Source organism: Lithobates pipiens, unplaced genomic scaffold (assembly GCF_037356315.1).
Source record: "Lithobates pipiens isolate NorthernLeopardFrog02 unplaced genomic scaffold, aLitPip1_a1.2 Scaffold_3, whole genome shotgun sequence".
In the NCBI taxonomy this organism is placed as follows: Eukaryota; Metazoa; Chordata; class Amphibia; order Anura; family Ranidae; genus Lithobates; species Lithobates pipiens.
Window position 1 is genome coordinate 69,872,851 of NW_027507790.1, and position 19,136 is coordinate 69,891,986.

At 42.1% G+C, this 19,136-nt stretch overlaps 1 protein-coding gene across 1 annotated transcript in view; it reads left to right on the top strand.

The window, feature by feature from the left end:
• The window catches only part of TMEM132D (transmembrane protein 132D), a 1,480,018-nt gene that overhangs the window by 751,491 nt on the left and 709,391 nt on the right, over nt 1-19,136 (top strand). Inside the window, exon 3 of the mRNA XM_077461813.1 lies at nt 7,294-7,437. Coding sequence (XP_077317939.1) covers nt 7,294-7,437 — 144 coding nt within the window. The remainder of the gene's footprint in view (nt 1-7,293; nt 7,438-19,136) is intronic.

Genomic DNA, 19,136 nt, shown 5'->3' on the forward strand with positions numbered 1-19,136 from the left:
GTCCAGATAATGGTGGACTCGCAGCCCCCTCTCCATCAGATGCGCGATAACGGGAAGAAGAACCTTTGTAAAGGTCCTGGGAGCCACAGAATTTCCAAACTGACTACTTCAGAACTGAAAGTGTCTGTGGTTTAGCGAAAAACTGAGGAACTTTTGGAGTTCTGAATGGATAGGGATATGGAGGTAGGCGCCCTGTAGATCTATGGAGAGCATCCAGTCCCCCAGATTTATGGCCTGGAGGATAGACTGTAGGCTCTCCATTTTGAATGCTTCTACCTGGATAGAGCGGTTTACGTTTAGATCCAGGACCGGACGTAGGTCCCCTGATTTCTTTTTTACTAGAAATAGAGGGGAATAGAACCCCCGACCTCTTTGGGATAGGGGCACCTCGGTAATTGCTTCCTTTTGGAGCAGATCCTGAACGTATCGGGTCAAGGCTAACCTCTTTTGCCGGGATGACGGGAGGTTTGTTGGGCAAAAATGGTTCCCTGGGGGAAGTCACCTGAATGACCATCTGTGCCCGATGCGAACGGTGGTTAACGCTTATTGTTTCCCCCCAGACCAGCGTGAACTTTGAGAGTCTGGCCCCCACCACTGCTGGCTGGGCGGACGCGCCTTCAAAAGGACTTCTGGTCAGTAGATGCCGGGGTCCTGGGCTTCTGGGACGTCAGGAAGGACGTTTGATGGGCCTTCCAGTTCCTTCTGTACTCCCTACCAGGCCTGTAGGACTTGGCATCCCTGTACCTGTCCGGGAGGTTACGCCTAAAGGGAGGAGGCCTCTGAAGCTTTGGCTTTCTATCCGAGGGGATAGGCCCTGATTTTCCGCCAGTAACCTTAGAAATAGCAGAGTCCAATTTTGCGCGGAAAAGGTTCTCACCATCATACGGGATGCGGCACCAATTGGACTTGGAAGCAGGATCTGCCGCCCAGGGTTTGAGCCAGAGAGCCCGTCGGGCCATTACCGAGGACAATATAGCCCTGGATGCAGACTTAATAGCATCCACAGATGCCTCTGCCACAAAATCCCCTGCAAGGCTTAGTTCTTGCAGGGCCCTAACTATTTGGTCCTGATCAGCGCCTTGGATACAAGTTTTTCTGTGCTTGCTGACCAACTGGCAATAGCCTTACCCACAGCTGCAAGAACCACTGCTGGCCTGCATACACCTCCTGCTGCTGAGTAAGCTCTTTTGAGATCAGTATCGATCTTCCTATCCAGGACATCCTTGAATGACACAGCGTCCTCGATAGGGGGCGTAACGTGTCTGGCCACGCGCATGAGGGATGCATCCAACACTGGCGGGGACACGAGAGATTTAATTTTAGCCTCCTTTAGAGGATATAGTTTGGCAAGCCGATTGTTAAGATTTGCTTTCTTCTCGGGTCTCTGCCACTCGTCTCTGATAAGTTCCTCCAACTCATCAATGAAGGGGAAGACTTCGGGTTCTCTCATCAGGTTCGGGAAATATTTTCTCCTTTTGGGTTGGGCCTCCTGGGGTTCCTCCCAGCTAATGGCCCCCTTCACTGACCTCACAAAAGGCTCTATTAGGGAGAAGTCAAAGCCCGCTGAAGCCTCTAGTTCTTCCTCATCTGAAGGAGAATCATGCTCTCTGGAAGTACTTGGGGGAGCCAGCGAAGCACCCCGTGGAGATAACTCCGTGTCGGGAGCGACACGTGGGGCAGAAGACTCTGTGAGCTCTCTGTGTTCTTGCCCTTTCTCTCTGGTGGCTTCTTCAAAGCACCAGCGGCATGCCAACATATCTGGAAGGGCAATGGCCCCACATACCCAGCACGTATTTTCAGAAGGATGGCAGTGGCGTGCTGGTGAATGGCGCCTCCGGTCAGGGGATCTTCTTTGGCGGGAATAGCTGCGCCTTGAACAAGACCTGGAGCGACTCCTTCTGTGACTCCCTTTCCCTGAGCGACTTCCTCCACCCGAATGGCTCCGCCTATGGCCAGAGCGGCTTCTTCTATGCGAGGAATCTCTGCGAGATGATCTTGTGGACTTGATGGGGCTAACCATTTAGGTAGCGCTAGTGCGTCCTGCTCTCTTTTTCGATCTTCTCTACTTACCAAACTCCTCCCCTCTTACCTATTATGCTGGTGGTGATCTGCTGGAGCAGTGGTCTCCATGGATAGGGAACAGAGGAAGCCTGAAGACACAGGTAACACAAAAAGGGTAAGGAAGATAAAGCCATAACAGAAACAAGAGGGGAATAGAGAGAAGAAAAATACAGGGGAGATACTTGTCAAACAGAGAGGCAACACTGGGGTAGAAAAAAACAGAAATGCAGCAGTCATGAAATTCAGATGAGCACAAAAAAACAGGCAAAAAAAAGGCATCTGCGTTAAAAAAGGCATCTTCCCCTTTTAAAATTGGAGCCGGGGTCATGTCCCGCCCGCACATGCTCAGTAGTGCCATGCGGCTACAGAGCTAAGGAAAAGGAAGTAAAATATGGCAGAAAGGCAACACTGGGGTAAAGGCACCAGAAAACCTAAGGTGACAAGAGATACTGAAGGCAGAGAGTATGCTGTCAGGTTGCAGACAGAGTGACACCAGGGAGGAACAGGAAACCGGAGACCACCGCAGGTACTAAGCCTGTTTAAGGCTTTAAGACCGATCTTTTTATTATATGCCTTCAGCCTGTTTAAGGCTTACTTTCAACGGCTACAGAGGCAATGCTCTGTTTGCAGAGAAAAAGTATTCATACCCCTGAGATCACCAGAGTGGGGTTCCTTCCATTTAGCTTCCTTTAGAGGCTGTACCGGTAAGGACTTCCACCCAGGAGAGGCTAGAACCTGGCTGGGGCGAAACGGTAAGAGGGTGATGATCCATGCGGTCCCAACAGGTGAGGAAAAATAAGAGAATACCGGGGCGGGGGGCGTATCTTCATCTTATAGCTATGTGGTCCTATCAGGTTGTGGAGGCGGAGTCACAACCCAGAGTGTATGCTGCCATGATGCGACAGGAAAGTTAGCTTGGTACAGTATCCCAAGGGAGGCTGTTAATTTTATTCCAAGATATTTTAGTTCTTTCCCCTCCCATGTGAATGGGAATTCACTTTGTAGTGCTAGTGCTTCCTTCTTAGTTATATTGGAAGGAGCAACTGAGAAGACAATAGATGTTGCACAGCACAACAGGGACATTGCATGGTATTAGAATGATTTCCAGGCAAAGCAGCCCAATGCTTAAAGTTCAGTTTTTCATTATCTTTGTCTTTCTTCATTCATAAAATGTGTGTTTGTTTGAAAGCATCAAAACAAGCCTTTTTTTTAAAGATGTATTATGTGTCCAGAGGGATTTTAATTAACCTTCAGCACACTAATAACCTTTATTGATATACTTTCAGAGTGACTCTTCATTCTTGGGTAGCCAGGCATAAGCTAGCCATTTTATTACAATTTATAAATATCTTTCAGCCTTCTTGCCTGAATATTTGTGTTTAGCATGGCATTTAAATATGTTTGACAAGCATCTAGAACATCTCATGTGTAGATGATCCCCAGCTTTGTGTAAATGTAATGGTTCTTGGGAAGGCTATAATCTTGAAATATAGTTTATTGTATTATTAATTGTTAATGAAATAAAAAAAGTAAACCGTTCATGTTAATTTTGGTTCATAGTGGTTGGTTTACTTAAGGCAAACAAACTGTTCACTTTGCAAAGGAAATTTCCTTTAGCTTAGTTAACAAGGTAAAGCTCTCCTGGCCTCCATCATCTAATCATAACTCTATTAATGTGTTGCTGCTCCTTTATTGTCCAATCTCTTTAAATTTCACACTTTAAACGTGTAAGAGTGGCACACTTCAATCCTTCAACAGGTAAGTATATGCCAAAAGTTCTATCTCCCAGACTGTTACTTGATTTTCTGATCCACATATGAGCCTAATAAGGCATAATCACTCTGAATGTCATAGTACCTTCATTATTATTCCTCTTGTCTTTCCATTTGCACCCCCCCCCCCCCAAATAAAAAAAAGAAAGAAGAACTATAACTTTACTTAAATATCTAATAATGTGCTCAAATGAGTATGTGACAACAAGCTCCAATGGATAACAATCAAATCCTTGGATTGTCTTCTTCACAATATCTCCAAAAAAGAAAACAAAATGCAGTGCATCCATGCAAAAAGCATATATTTCACTTTTTAATTGTGCTCACATTATATTGTACTCTCAAATGTGCACACTGTAATCAAATTCATTCACAACACCCCTTCCCCCATGTATCAAACACCTTATACAAAGAACCTCTATAGCACAGGGTTGGGTGATCTCGCTCGTACCAGCTTCTCTCATATATTTACTGTTGAACGAGGATGATTTCGATTTTGTGGGAATTTCAGAGACCTGGTTCAGCAGCTCTCATAAGTGGCTGGAAACCATTCAAATGTATTCCCTTTATTGCATGGTAAAAAAGGGGGAGGGATATGCCTATATATCAAGAATAATGTACAAATGAATGTGAGAGATGACATCAATAAAGGAGCTAGGGAGGAGGTGGAATCATTATTAGTAGAGCTCCAAAGGGATGAAGCTAAGGGGGAAAATAATACTGGGAGTATGCTTTAGGCCCTCTAACCTGAGGAGTAAGGGGGGGCGGACCTCCGAACACAATTTGGATGAGCAGCAATAATGGGAAGTGTTATCATAATGGGGGATTTTAATTATCCAGACATGGGCGGAGGGAACCACGCATTCATCTAAGGCTTGCCAGTTCCTAAATGTCTTGCAGGACAATTTCATTGGTCAGATGGCAGATGCACCAACTAGAAACAATGTGTTACTAGATCTACTGATTACCAACTATACACACCTGATTGCGGATGTGGAAATATGGGGCAATTTAGGAAATAGCGATCACAGGTCAATTGGCTGCAGTATAAATCACACAAATAGGAAACACAAGGGGAACACAAAGACACTGAATTCCAAAAGCATCAACTTCCCTAAACTGCGAACCTTGCTAAAAGATATAAATTGGGATAAAATCCTAGAAACAAAGAACACAGAGGAGAGATGTGTTTTCATATTAAATATGGGCATTAGCCAGTGCAGCCCATAGGGAAATAAATTTAAAAGAATGAACAAAAATCCTGGATGGCTTAACTCTAATGTAAAAATGCATATAAAAGCAAAGGAGAAGGCCTTCAAAAAATACAAGGCTGAGGGAACATCATCAACATTCAAACTTTACAAAGAATGCAACTAGATGTAAGGGTGCAATTAGGGTGACTAAGCTAGAACACAAAAGACACATAGCGGAGGAGAGCAAAAAAATCCCCAAAAATGATTTAAGTATATAAACAAAAAAAGGGAGGACAGACCATATTGACTCCATAAAGAATGAGGAAGGACATCTGGTTACAAAGGATGGGGAGATGGAAGGTATTGAATTTATTCTTCTCCTCAGTCTTCACAAGGAAATCGGGGGGCTTCAGTAACCTCAGGCCGCGTACACACGCGCGGACTGTTCGCCCAACTTTGTCCGTCCAACAGTTTCGGCAAACAGTCCGCTCAAACTTAGCATGGACGGACATGGCCACACACGACGGACGAACAGTTTGCTGAAACCGTGCGCGATGACGTGAACGGCACGTACGACGGGACGAAAAATACGACGTCCTATACACTGCATTATAGCTTTCGGAGTGAAAATCCTTTCTGAGCATGCGCGCAACTTTGTTTGACGAACAAGCCTACACACGGGCGGACTGTTCGCTCAAACAAGGTTTCAGCGGACAGTTTTTCGGAAATTCCGAAAAACCTTGTCCGTCCAACTGTCCGCTGAAACTGTCCGCTGAAAGCCCACACACGAGCGGACTGTCCGCCCAAACACTGTTCAGCGGACAAAGTTGGGCGAACAGTCCGCCCGTGTGTACGCGGCCTTAGCTGCAGTGTTTTTCCTCATGACACATCAAATGAAGCACCCTCATGGCTAACAGAGGACATAATTATAAATAGACTTGGGAAACTTAACATTATTAAATCACCGGGACCAGATGGCTTGCACCCAAGAGTACTTAGGGAACTCAGTCAAGTAATTGCCAGACTATTGTTCCTAATTTGTACTGACAGTCTACTGACTGGAATGGTACCAGCTGATTTGAGAAAAGCCAATGTAGCACCAATATTTAAAAAAGGGGCACAATACATCCCTGGGAATTACAGACCAGTTAGCCTAACATCAATGGTATGCAAGGGATGATAAGAGACTTCATACAAGATTTTAATAATGAAAATGGTATCATTAGCAGTAATCAGCATGGATCCATGAAAAATCGTTCTTGACAATCCAATCTATTAACCTTCTATGAGGAGGTGAGCTGCCATCTAGATAAAGGAAGGCCCATAGACGTGGTGTATCTGGATTTTGCAAAAGCATTTGACATGGTTCCCCTTAAACTTTTACTGTAGAAAGTAAGGTCCGATGGCATGGACCATAAGGTGAGTACATGGATTGAAAACTGGCTACAAGGGCGACTTCAGAGAGTGGTGATAAATGGGGAATACTCAGAATGGTTAGGGATGGGAAGTGGGGTTCCCCAGGGTTCTGTACTAGCACCAATCCTGTTTAATTTGTTCATAAACGACCTGGAGGATGGGGTAAACAGCTCAATCTCTGTATTTGCAGATGACAGTAAGCTAAGCAGGGTAATTACTTCTCCGCAGGATATAGAAACCTTGCAAGAAGATCTGAACAAATTTATGGGGTGGGCAAGTACATGGCAAATGAGGTTTAATGTAGAAAAATTTAAAATAATGCATTTGGGTGGCAAAAATATGAATGCAATCTACTCACTAGGGGGGAACCTCTGGGGAATCTAAAAAATGCCCTCTGCACCCAAATGAATCTAGGATACAATTATAATTCACCTGACGTTAAACATTATACCCGTAGGAGCAATCTGTCATGCAGACAATATCTAAATACCTCATTAATTATCAATCTTTGAACTGAAAGTTGTGGAATACAGTTTCTACAGTAATCCAATGAACACCTTATCCTATTATATGAGTCCACAGATAGCTCTTTAGAACTGACAGACAAGGGGATTCAAGCAGATGCTAACAATGACTTGAGCCATTTTTCTGCTTGTTTCCAGTCATCCTACTTAGTTCACTGCAAAGACATCTCTGGGACTACAGTTTCCTAATTTACTGTATTTCTTACTTTCTTTGTCATTCCTCTTTTCCTACCTAATCATTTCTATTGTTTTATTACTTATTGCTAGGGTAATTAAGAATCTCTGTATCTTACTGCACATTAAACATGTGACTGGTTTCTTTTGCAGGGCTAAACTAACAGAAGGTGTCAGTACATTTGGTATAAGGACCAGCTCACATTTATGGGATGTTAAAGAAAACATGGATTTTCCAGGGCGGCTGTCTCCTGTTATCATTGATTGCCAGAGGAAATATCCCATTTCAGAAAACAGGTAGGTGACAAATGTCTTGACTTCCATTTTTTTGGAAACCTTACCTCAAATTGGTTACTTGGTTATATTGTGATGTGTTTATTTATTGGCCTCACTTATTTATGTAATTTCATAAAGCATCTCCTAACTATAGTACTCTTTATGCATTCCTTTTCTAAATCTGCCTTCTTTTTTGGCATTTCTATTTTTGTGCTTGATAATCAAATCCATGATGTGTTATCCTGTCCAAAATGTTACCCTTTTTATGCAGGTTCATACTGAACATAGAAAACATTAAAGTAGTGTTTATTACAGGTATGTTGTGTATTGCATATATTTGGTTGTCCCAGGCCCCCCGCACCCTTCCTTCTCTTGATGACCTGTCCTGGCTGCAAGACATCCCTCTCCCAACGCTCTCCTCCTCACAAGCGGAGGCGTTGAATGCCCCTTTTACTGTTCCGGAAATCTTGGGGGTACTCAAGTCACTGAAGTTGGGTTCGGCCCCGGGTCCGGACGGCTTTTCAGCCCTCTATTACAAAAAATTCTCCATGATTTTAGCCCCCAGAATGATGCAACTTTTCAACTCGATTCTACTAGGTGGTAGCTTCCCAGAGGAAATGCTGTTAGCTAACATGTCACTGATCCCTAAACCCAATAAGAATCATAATTTACCTCAAAACTTTGGGCCAATTTCGGTAATAAATATATTTGGTTGTCCCTTGGAACTAGGTTGATTGGCATGACTTTTTTTTACACAAAACAGTACTAGTGACCATGGTTACAATTGGAGTTCCATATGCCTTGGAGGAATTTTACATATCCCCTTTTCCCCTGTTTATGCCATACCGAGAACTTGACCTTTCATATTTCCAGTATAGACATAATAATGTTCTATTATTGTTCTGTGGACAGGTCTAAGCTTGGCTCAGTGTTGCTGTGTACAGTCAGCGCTGTGGGTGGGGTGTGCTTGGTAGGTGTGGCTGGGTTGGTTTGGGTCTCAGTGGTGACAGACGGGTGTTCGGTGTACGGGTGGGGTCGGTGTCAGACGCCGCGGGGTGGCTTCTTCTCCCGGAGCCCGGGCGGCTGAGGATCGCGGACAGATATATATATATATGTTTGCATTTGGTGTCACAGATTGGTTAAGAGACTGCTTACCTGTATTATATGTGTTTTTAGCGTGGATATTCTATATGGTTTTCTATCTTTCTATAGGATGCAGCTACCACTAACAGTTCACTTTGTGCACCTAGCATATTCCCAGGGGGCTTACACTACAGAGCCTACACTATAGACTTACACTACTGTCCAGAGCCTGGAAAAAATAACCAGTGCAGGGCGATTGTGGTGAATAGGGAAAATGGACCGTAAGCTCACTTGCTGGATTGTGTGATCTGAGTGAAAATATGGTAAAATTTGGAATTAAAGCATATTGGGGGAAATCAATAAAGTCTTTCTGATGTTAATCCCTCTTGTTAATGTACTGCACCAAATTCATGAAGCATTTGCAACACTTTTGGTTCTGACAGCGACTCATGCACTAAATTACAGTTGTTCTAAAATGTGCCACTTTTACATTGGGGGTTGTGGTTCACGAGGTGGATTTTGTTCACTATTTCTGATGAAAGATGCACGCTACGACCACTTTGACTCAACATCCAAAATGCTTTGAATTGTCCCTACTACTATCGACTGTTTATAGACTTTTACTTGTGGGGAAGACCACATGTGATATTTTATATCATGTTTAATTTCATCGCTGTTTTAGTAATTTAATGACCCAGTGTTTTGACTTTTTATTTGTATACTACTGTTTGATATGTTGTTATCTAACAGAGGGAATTGTATGAGCATAGTTTTTATAGCAGCAGGAAGGGAAGGGGCAGGAAGAAAGAGCGACATTGGCACGCGGTGACAGGCATGGAAGGAGGGGAAAAGGAGGACAGAAGAGAGATGCGGAAGAGGGAGGCACTTAATTTGACCATGGTGTCAGGGCTCAGCTGCATGATAAACTGTGGTCAGTTTACTGGGGGGGAGGGTAGAACTAGGCGGGATCAACCAGGTATTTTAGATTATACAAGGGGCCAAATTACACAGCACAAGCACTGTGCTGTTATACATTCTTTAAGGGAACTGGATCCATTATTTAATTAGATTTTTTAGGGTTGCATACACTTTAAGGGAGCTTGCACAAAGATTGTACAAACAGGTTTTAACCTGCGTAGCCAGCTTACTATTTTGCCCAAAGCTTTCTAAGTAGAAGCTGCCCCATTTACCAGCCAGGCAGAAAGGAAACAATAAAGTGGGCCTCAGAGCAAGATCTGGGTATGAATAGGAATTTGGAGGGAGAAGGTGGGCTAGACCTACATAGGGGGTTGGGGGCAAAAGTGTTAACACATTTTATGGCATTGTTTTCATACCCTCTAAAGCTGAACTTATATAACATGCACAAATCAATGCAGCTCTGTGTATTGTGAATTTGATGGGGTATCATTCTCTTACAGTCTCCACAGAAAAACTCAGAGAGAGGGAGGTTGAAGTAGCACAAGGAGCCATTCAGGAGTACTGCAGTACAAGTAGCATGGTGATAGGGGGAGAGCAGAGTGACAGACAGATGATCCCATCGGTGTGCTGTGTCTTCTGTCACTGTATAGTTACAGGGTGGTGGTGTGGGAGGGATCTGTAAGTGAAAATGAAACTGCAGCAGCCCCCCCCCCTCCCCCCAGACAGGCTTATGCTGCAATGCAGAGTTGTGTATATTTCAGGATTGGATGGGCAGCCATACAAATCATTTGGTCCTTATATAGCTCATCTATGTAATTAGCTGCTTGTCTGAAGTTCAGCTTTAACAATATGTAATGCAGCAGAGTAGCCATTTACTTAGCATGCTCAAATGCAGGAGCAGCCTCCTTTAAATCAATTTCCACAGAACTTCCTTGGTTCCCGGATATGCCCAGAGGAAATAAATTCCTCAGCTTCACTCCCTCATCAGCTGGACAGGTGATCTGCAGCCAGGTAAGAGGACTACCACTGTCAGAACCAGTGTGTGGGCAGTTGGGTTGGAGTCTAATAGCACACAGCTACTCCAAAAGACCCAACTATGTGGCATGATTGTTACCAGAGTACTCCAGCTCCAGTGGGGTGATCGTTGCTGTTCACCGGTGTTAACAAAGCATCCCTTGACTTGACTATTACATGACATAAGCTCTAGCAGTAAGGGAGAGATAAGAAATCAAATATTAACACAACATTTCTATTTTTATAGCATAGTTGTGTTTTCCAAAATAATATAATCTTTTAAATTAATAATAATGGTGTAGCTAAAAACTGTGAATTGATGCATAATAAATGGTGATGTCAGATAAACCTTTTTGCTTACTAAGATGTCTGAATTATTGCTCATTGTTATCATATAGGTAAACTGCTGATACTCCACTAATATATAACGCTTTTAAAGGTTTGCCCAATTTAGGCAGAGTTACTTCCAATCTTTAATGGAACAATTATAGCTAAGGAAACCTATTTAAAACTAGTAAAATACAGTCAATAATGCTAATGATTTGGCAAGCAAATACCAATGAATATCATAGATTAATCAGACTTGGCACACAGTGCCCATAAGTGTAAGTCATTGCCAGTGACATTTTGCTGGTGGGCAATCCACTGAAATAACTAGATGCCTAATAGCAAACAGATGGCATTGCATGAGTGTATAATAGGCAGAAATTAAATAAAAAACCACCATCCAATTTACAATTATTTACAGTGCTAACAACATATTATTATTTTTACCCAGACTTACATGGCTATTTTTTGTTGTTTTAATATCCTAATTTTCAAAACTTTATATGATATGTGGGAAGGGATATCAACCACTGCTACTTAAAGCAGAGTTCCAGATGTAATTGTAAAATTGTAGCTGCTGACTTTTAATAAACACACACTCACCTGTCCCACGGTCCAGCCATGCGGCCGCCTGATCCCTCGGTTCTCTCCCTCACCTCGCTCCTGTGCCAGCATCCCAAGTGTGGTCACACGGCTATGACAGCATGCAGCGTTACAGCCGGGTGTGCATGCGTGAATCGTGCTGCGCCTCCTCAATGGCCAGGTAATCTTCTAGGACCTGTGACGTGTCCCAATAGATTGCAGGGAGAGAGGTGGATAGGAGACCTTCTGCTTGAGTTGCCTCAGCGGCCTGAGCGGAAGTGGGAGCTGGGTATCTGTCAAAACTAGGTACCCGTTCGCCCCCCCCCCCCCAAAAAAAATAGCATGCCAAATGTGGCTTGTAAAGGGGTGATGAGTTCTTAAAGCAGAACTTCCACTTTTAGGTAGAACTCTGCTTTAAAGCTCCACTCTGATCAGAATATATTTTTTTTACAAAACCTCCCTCCCACCATACCTGGTAAAGGCAAATATACTGACCCAAGTCCCCATCAAGATGCCTCACTGTCACCAGGTCCGGTGCTGTAATGGCATCCTGAGACCACTGGTCCCCTGCCACCCCCCATGATGATGTTGTCCTCTTCTTTACCCTGAGAGGATCCCACAGATGGCCATCCAGAAGGAAGTGTCCAAGTGTCACAGGCAATGACATATGACATTGAGACCCAGTGAAGGACCTCTCCTGGAAGCAAACAAAAGAGGAGAAGACTTGGGATTCACGCACAACAAATTTACATATTCAGCTTGATGTTTTACATATGATTTACATATTCAGCGTTATGCAAATTGTTTTAATAGAATCTTTTGTGAATGCCTTTTTACCCTAAATATATATTTGAAGATGTAGTCACATTTCCACATTTGTCATGAACATTGACAGAAAGATACTATGACACAACTATAGATAGTGTGTGCTGGTGTGAAATACAAGAGCAATTTCATAGGAGAAATTCTAAGAAACACCAGTAATCTACGGTATTTAGCTTATCACCTCACAACGATGCTGGTCTGTTGTCAAGTTTTCAGTTCATTTGTCAATGTAGACTTTTTCTCATGTGAACCAGACATATATAATTTTAATAATGTGTCTGAAGATTATTTATGATATGTATACATTTGTGTAGAACAAAAATATACCATAAAACTGATGTAATATGCAACAGTTACTAATTTGTTACAAAACTTGCATCTGGTAGATGCGCTACAGGTTCAGAAAAATATGTTGCCTAGTTTTCAGCTACTCAGATATAGCTGTTTTTAATGTATCCTGTAGCCTCCCCGGTGGTAGGATTATGTCAGATTTTTGAATCTCAAAGGGGTACATTGTTCTGCATAGAAATTTGGTGTTTTATATTGTATTCTTAGTAAGGATGAGCCGAACACCCCCCCCCCCCCCCATTAATAATGCTTAAAATGAAACAATAAAAATAAAAAATATTCCTTTAAATATCGTGCTTGGGGCGTGTCTATAGTATTACTGTAAAGTGGTGGCATTTTCCCATGTTTGGAACAATACCACAGCAAGATTACATTTCTAAAGGAAAAAAAATTATTTAAAACTGATTGCGGCTGTAATGAATTGTTGGGTCTCGGCAATATAGATAATCCATACCAGACTCTCATTTGAGCACACAACCTGGCAAGCTGCATGCAAAAAAAATGTCCCGTGATGTAGATCCATCTCACACCATCCGACGAACCGAAAAAAGAAAAAAAAGGCAACAGCTCCGCCTCCATGGGAGGCTCCCACCGAGTGACGCTTCTTCTCGGCAACAGCTGTTATATATCCAAACAAAAGAACAACTGTTATATAGCTGAGGGTGGGGCCACCTGGTGATGTAAACGAGTGACCTCTCCCCCTCTGATGCCATGTGACATAAGAGGAAGGACAGGTTAGATGATCGGATAAGGGTCTGGTATGGATTTTGGGGGGGACCTCATGCAATTTTTTTAAACATTTTTGGTTCGGGTTTTCCTCTTAATATTCATACCAGACCCAAAGGGCCTGGTAATGGACTGGGGGGGGGGGGACCCATGCCATTTTATTTAATGAGTTTTATCCATATTGCCAGGACCCGACAATTCATTACAGCCACGATCAGTTTTAAATTACTTTTTCTTTTTCATACATCATGGGACACAGAGTCAGGCTAATATTCATTACCTTCTGGGTTATACTTCATCTCCAGGTGACTGGACACTGGTAAACCAAAGGTCTTTAGACAGGAAGTGATCCCTTATATAACCCCTCCCATACAGAAAGCACTTCAGTTTTTTACCAGTGTCTGCAAGATAGATGGCATGGTTTGTTTGAGCTCTCTGAGCTCCAGGTCTCTAGTCCCACAACTGGTTCCAAAATGAATCAAGGGATTGACCGATCGGATCCATTTGACATAGGCTGTTATGTTTAGATAAATGGTACCCGATCCATGCAAAGAAGACTTAAGATCCTGCAAGGTTTTGCCTGTAATGTGGCCTCCAGGCGCTGAACCCTGCAGAGTGGAAATCCTGGACACTACAGCACTAAGGCATTTCCTGCAGGTTGCTGTACAGGTCCAAGGGAGTGGACCCTAATATGAAAGGGTACCCAGTCCCTGAAGGTCCAAGGGACAGGAACCCACCATTAAGGGTGAAGGTTGGGCCCTTAGTTCCTAAGTGGCCTTGTGCCTGGACGGGTAAGTGAAACCCCTTTATTTTATTATTGTGGGGTGTGCCAGTGATTGTAACAATCAGTCAAGCTAGCTAAATGCTGGTGTGTGCGGTGACCATACGGGGGAGTTCTGAGCTAGCTGTGGGTATTTGCAAAGTGTCCCTTTTTTGCTTGTGTCTGGCTTTTTTTTACCTGTACAGTGGCGCAATACCGTGCACCATTTCTCCTTGGTTTGCCATGGTGCACATGAGTTCGCACGTGCATTTGCAGGAGCGCCGCTAGGCTCAGCAGTTAATGTTTATTTGGCGTCCATGCCGCATGTAGATTAGCCACACATGCGCCGTAGCCTTGCATCATATGCAAATACAGTCACGCCCACTCGCCGGAACTGCGCACATGCGCGTACACGCACGCATAGAACGTTCCGACGCACACTCAGCTTATTTAAGCCGTGAATGCCAAGCATGTGGTGCTTCCAGAAGGTGGCTGTGGGACACAGAGCAGGCTCTGAACAGACACTTGCAGCGGTTCATTTCTCCTTACCTGGGTTACTATAGTCAACAGGTGTTGCTTGGCAGGCTAAAGGTGCTTAGCAGGATTGTTGCATAGGGGCTTGGTGAGCCCTATTAAAGGGTCTCCCTTTTGAGATGTTGTAACTACACCCAAGTACTTTTTGTTTGCGGCATTGAATGTCTTCCAAAAAGAGGAGTGGGACTAACACCACAGGGAAGGGCACACCTACGTCATCAGTAGTTCCTGAAGAACCTAGTCATATCCCTAGTGTTGTATCTCCTGAAAGACTAGAGGCTCCCGGGCAATCTGAGCCGCTGCGCCTATCTGGTATTGTGCCTACGGTCAACACTGCTGCTTCACCCTTGATCACTAAGGATGAACTGTCCTCAGCCCTAGCCAGGTCAGAGCACAGGATTGCTGGCATGATTGCCTCCATCCAGCAGGGTGGCAGGAAGCCTGACAGATCCCCCTCCCCGGAGTCTCCTCGTTTGGAGCAGGAATGGGTTGAGGATGGGGAAGAGTTTAAAGCTCAGGATTTGGTGGAGTGCCCGGAAGATAAGTCTGCTTCCAAGCAATCTGGAAGAAGATAGCCACTCGATGTCTGGCTCTCAGTCGCAGAGGTTTTTGATCCTGATTCTGACCAAAATGGTTCATTCTGCCTTTAAATTGCCTCTTGCAGAGGTGACTGAGCCCCCCTCAGTTTTTTTTTTTTTTTACCCTTTTCAAGTCACGCAGACTTTACCGCTACACCCCCTGTTGGAACAGGCCCTGTATGCTGATTGGGAACATCCTTACAGGACTTTTTTGCCTCCTAAAAGGTTTTCCTTTTTATATGCCATGGATTAAAAGTTTGTTAAAAAATGGAGCATGGCAGCTGTAGTTGCAGCAGTCTCTTCCTTAAACAAGAACTTAGTTTGTCCGGTAGATAATGCACAGGGCTTGAAAGACCCGGTTGACAAGAAATTGGAGTTCTTATTAAAGGTTTCCTTTTCTTTGGCCAGTTCAGCCTCCAGCTGTTGCAACAATTGGCATTTACCAGTCCGCAGCTGACTGTATGAAAAAGAAAATAGGATTTTTACATCATACTTACCTGTAAAATCCTTTTCTTTCAGTACATCATGGGACACAGAGATCTCTCCCTTCTTTTTTGAGCATTCAGTGCTTGCTACAAAACTGAAATGCTTCCTGTATGGGAGGGGTTATATAGTGGATCACTTCCTGTCTAAAGACCTTTAGTCTACCAGTGTCCATTCACCTGGAGATGAAGTATAACCCAGAAGGTAATGAATATTAGCCTGACTCTGTGTCCCATGATGTATGAAAAAGAAAAAGTAATTTAAAACTGATCGTGGCTGTAATGAATTGTCGGGTCCTGGCAATATGGATAAAACTCATTAAATAAAATGGCATGGGTCCCCCCCCCCCCAGTCCATTACCAGGCCCTTTGGGTCTGGTATGAATATTAAGAGGAAAACCCGAACCAAAAATGTTTAAAAAAATTGCATGAGGTCCCCCCCAAAATCCATACCAGACCCTTATCCGATCATCTAACCTGTCCTTCCTCTTATGTCACATGGCATCAGAGGGGGAGAGGTCACTCGTTTACATCACCAGGTGGCCCCACCCTCAGCTATATAACAGTTGTTCTTTTGTTTGGATATATAACAGCTGTTGCCGAGAAGAAGCGTCACTCGGTGGGAGCCTCCCATGGAGGCGGAGCTGTTGCCTTTTTTTTCTTTTTTCGGTTCGTCGGATGGTGTGAGATGGATCTACATCACGGGACATTTTTTTTGCATGCAGCTTGCCAGGTTGTGTGCTCAAATGAGAGTCTGGTATGGATTATCTATATTGCCGAGACCCAACAATTCATTACAGCCGCAATCAGTTTTAAATAATTTTTTTTCCTTTAGAAATGTAATCTTGCTGTGGTATTGTTCCAAACATGGGAAAATGCCACCACTTTACAGTAATACTATAGACACGCCCCAAGCACGATATTTAAAGGAATATTTTTTATTTTTATTGTTTCATTTTAAGCATTATTAAAATCACTGCTCCCGAAAAAAACTGCCATTTTTAAAACTTTTTTTGCATTGATACCCCTGATGAAGTATAACCCAGAAGGTAATGAATATTAGCCTGACTCTGTGTGCCATGATGTACTCAAAGAAAAGCATTTTACCGGGAAGTATGACGTAAAAATCCTATTTTTTCCTATAGAAATGTTATTTTGCTGTGGTACTGTTCTAAACATGGGAAAACTTTGCCATTTTACAGGCATACTATAGACACCCCCCAGGCATGATATTTAAAGGAATATTTAATTTTTATTGTTTCACTTTAAGAATTATTAAAATCACTTTTTCCCCAAAAAACTGATGTTTTTTAAAACTTTTTTTTGCATTGATACATGGCCCCTGGGGCAGGACCCGGGTCCCCAAACAATTTTCATGACAATAACTTGCATATAAGCCTTTACAATTAGCACTTTTGGTTTTTCATGTTAGTGTCCCATAGACTTTAATGGGGTTCCGCGGCTTTCGAATTTGCGAATTTCGAACACCGCATAATGTTCGGTGAACGTCTGAACAACCAAAGTTCTTTGGTCTTTTGGTTGCTTGGGCCGAACCATTTGCCCATCCCTAATTCTTAGTACTAACACACTTAAATCTGTCCAAACAAGAGTGTAGTAGACATCCCAGGTATGATAAAGTTTTAAAACACAAAATCATAAATTTTAATATAATAAATAACTATAAATAATTATAAAAAGTAATAATATAATAATAATAAAATGAATTTCCCCACAAATCACTATCGCTCAATTCTAGCAAGTGTTCTAATTTACTATTGCTGTTTTTTAGCTTGTTGGGTTACCGCTAATGGTACTGAAAATTAACCCCGAGCCACATTCTGGAATACCGCCAGAAGGGTTAATATGCTGAAAATAAACCTTTAACTCTACCATATAAAGATATTGAAGGTTATAGAGTTCTTTGACCATATACAAAGATGTAAGTCTACAGGTTGAGCCTCTATAAGCAAGTCTTTCTTTTTTTTTTTTACAAAACCATTTTAAGTTCTAAAATATGTTTATTTCAACAATGAGACTTTAGACCAAACAGTGTCTGACAAACTAACCAAACTAAAAAACAAAACCAATAAACACCATCTATACACGGTCATACAGCCTTTTAATTATTATTTTCCATACCTTTTAATTTTGTCTATTCATATTAGCATTAAAATTAAACTGGATGTGAATGAAAAATTTGTATTGTTGGCTAGAGGGATAACATATATATATATATATATATATATATATATATATATATATATATATATATGCCACATGTTTGCTCATTTAGGGCACCGCCAGATAAAAAGTTACCAACCACACCATTTCATTAATTTGTAATCTGATGGTAGTTAAGTTCTAGACATGTGCACACTAAAATATTTTGTTTCGGAATTTCGTTGTCGTCCGAAAAATAAATCTATTTAATTACTTAGAAATTATTATTTAAAAAAAAAAAAAAAAAAAAAAGACGAAAGCAGCAGGCGGGACTTTATTATTTTTTTTATTTATTTTTTCATTAAAAAATGCATTTGTCCAAAAACACAAAATAATTAAGGTTGAATCTGTCATTGGAGGCTCATGGTGTCTGTCGAATGTTCTAAGAAGATTTGACAAGGCAGCTAAACGCCAGAATCGTACATTTCCGGTCAAATGTTCCACCTACAAGCTATAGTAGAATTCTAATGTTGTATGACACAAGTAATAATTATATTTATTAATTATGATTACTAGTCAGCTGCCACCCCCACGAGATGCAGCATATCCATAGTAATGTATTGAGCGGGAGGAGTGACGGTGCTGGCTCCCGCGACGGACACAATCGGCGGCACCCACTGTATATAACATTGTCCATAGCCAATGTTACAATATAAAGAAGCTCATATAGAAATTATGACAGTATCTTATTCCATTCAGGTAGACAGCACTGCACCTCACTGCTGCCTTCTGAAAAAAACACTCAAAATTCCTTGAGAATGCACCTTAGGATTTTATTCTCATGGATATTCAAGTGCCCAGGAGGCAGCATTAAAGGATGCTGATGTCACCCTTGCCTCGCAGAAACTGGGCCTGAGGTATTTTTTTTTCAGATGCATTTTCTGCATTTGACAGATATGCTACAGATTTAAAATAAACATATGTTGCCTATGCTACTCAATATATAACCATGTATGCAGTAGCTATTTTTCCATTGATCCTTTGATATACTAAAAATGTACTTTGTGAGGTATGATAAAAAAAAGTTCTTTGATAATGCATAGAAATGTAAATCTACGAGTTGTGCTACCCTATAATGTTTTTTGTAACATTTAAGATGCTACCTTTCTATTTGTATAGTAATTTGTATGTTCTGTTAAAAACATAATCTATGAATTTTCATCTCAAATTTATAAAAAAAAAAAAATGTGTTAAAAAAAAAAAAAAATTTAGCTCTTCTCCACGATATTGTCAAATTACATTCAGATAGAAAATAAAGCACTTCACCACTGTCTCCTGTGAAAGTAGGGTACTCAAAATCCTGAGTGAAGGTGCCAAAACCCA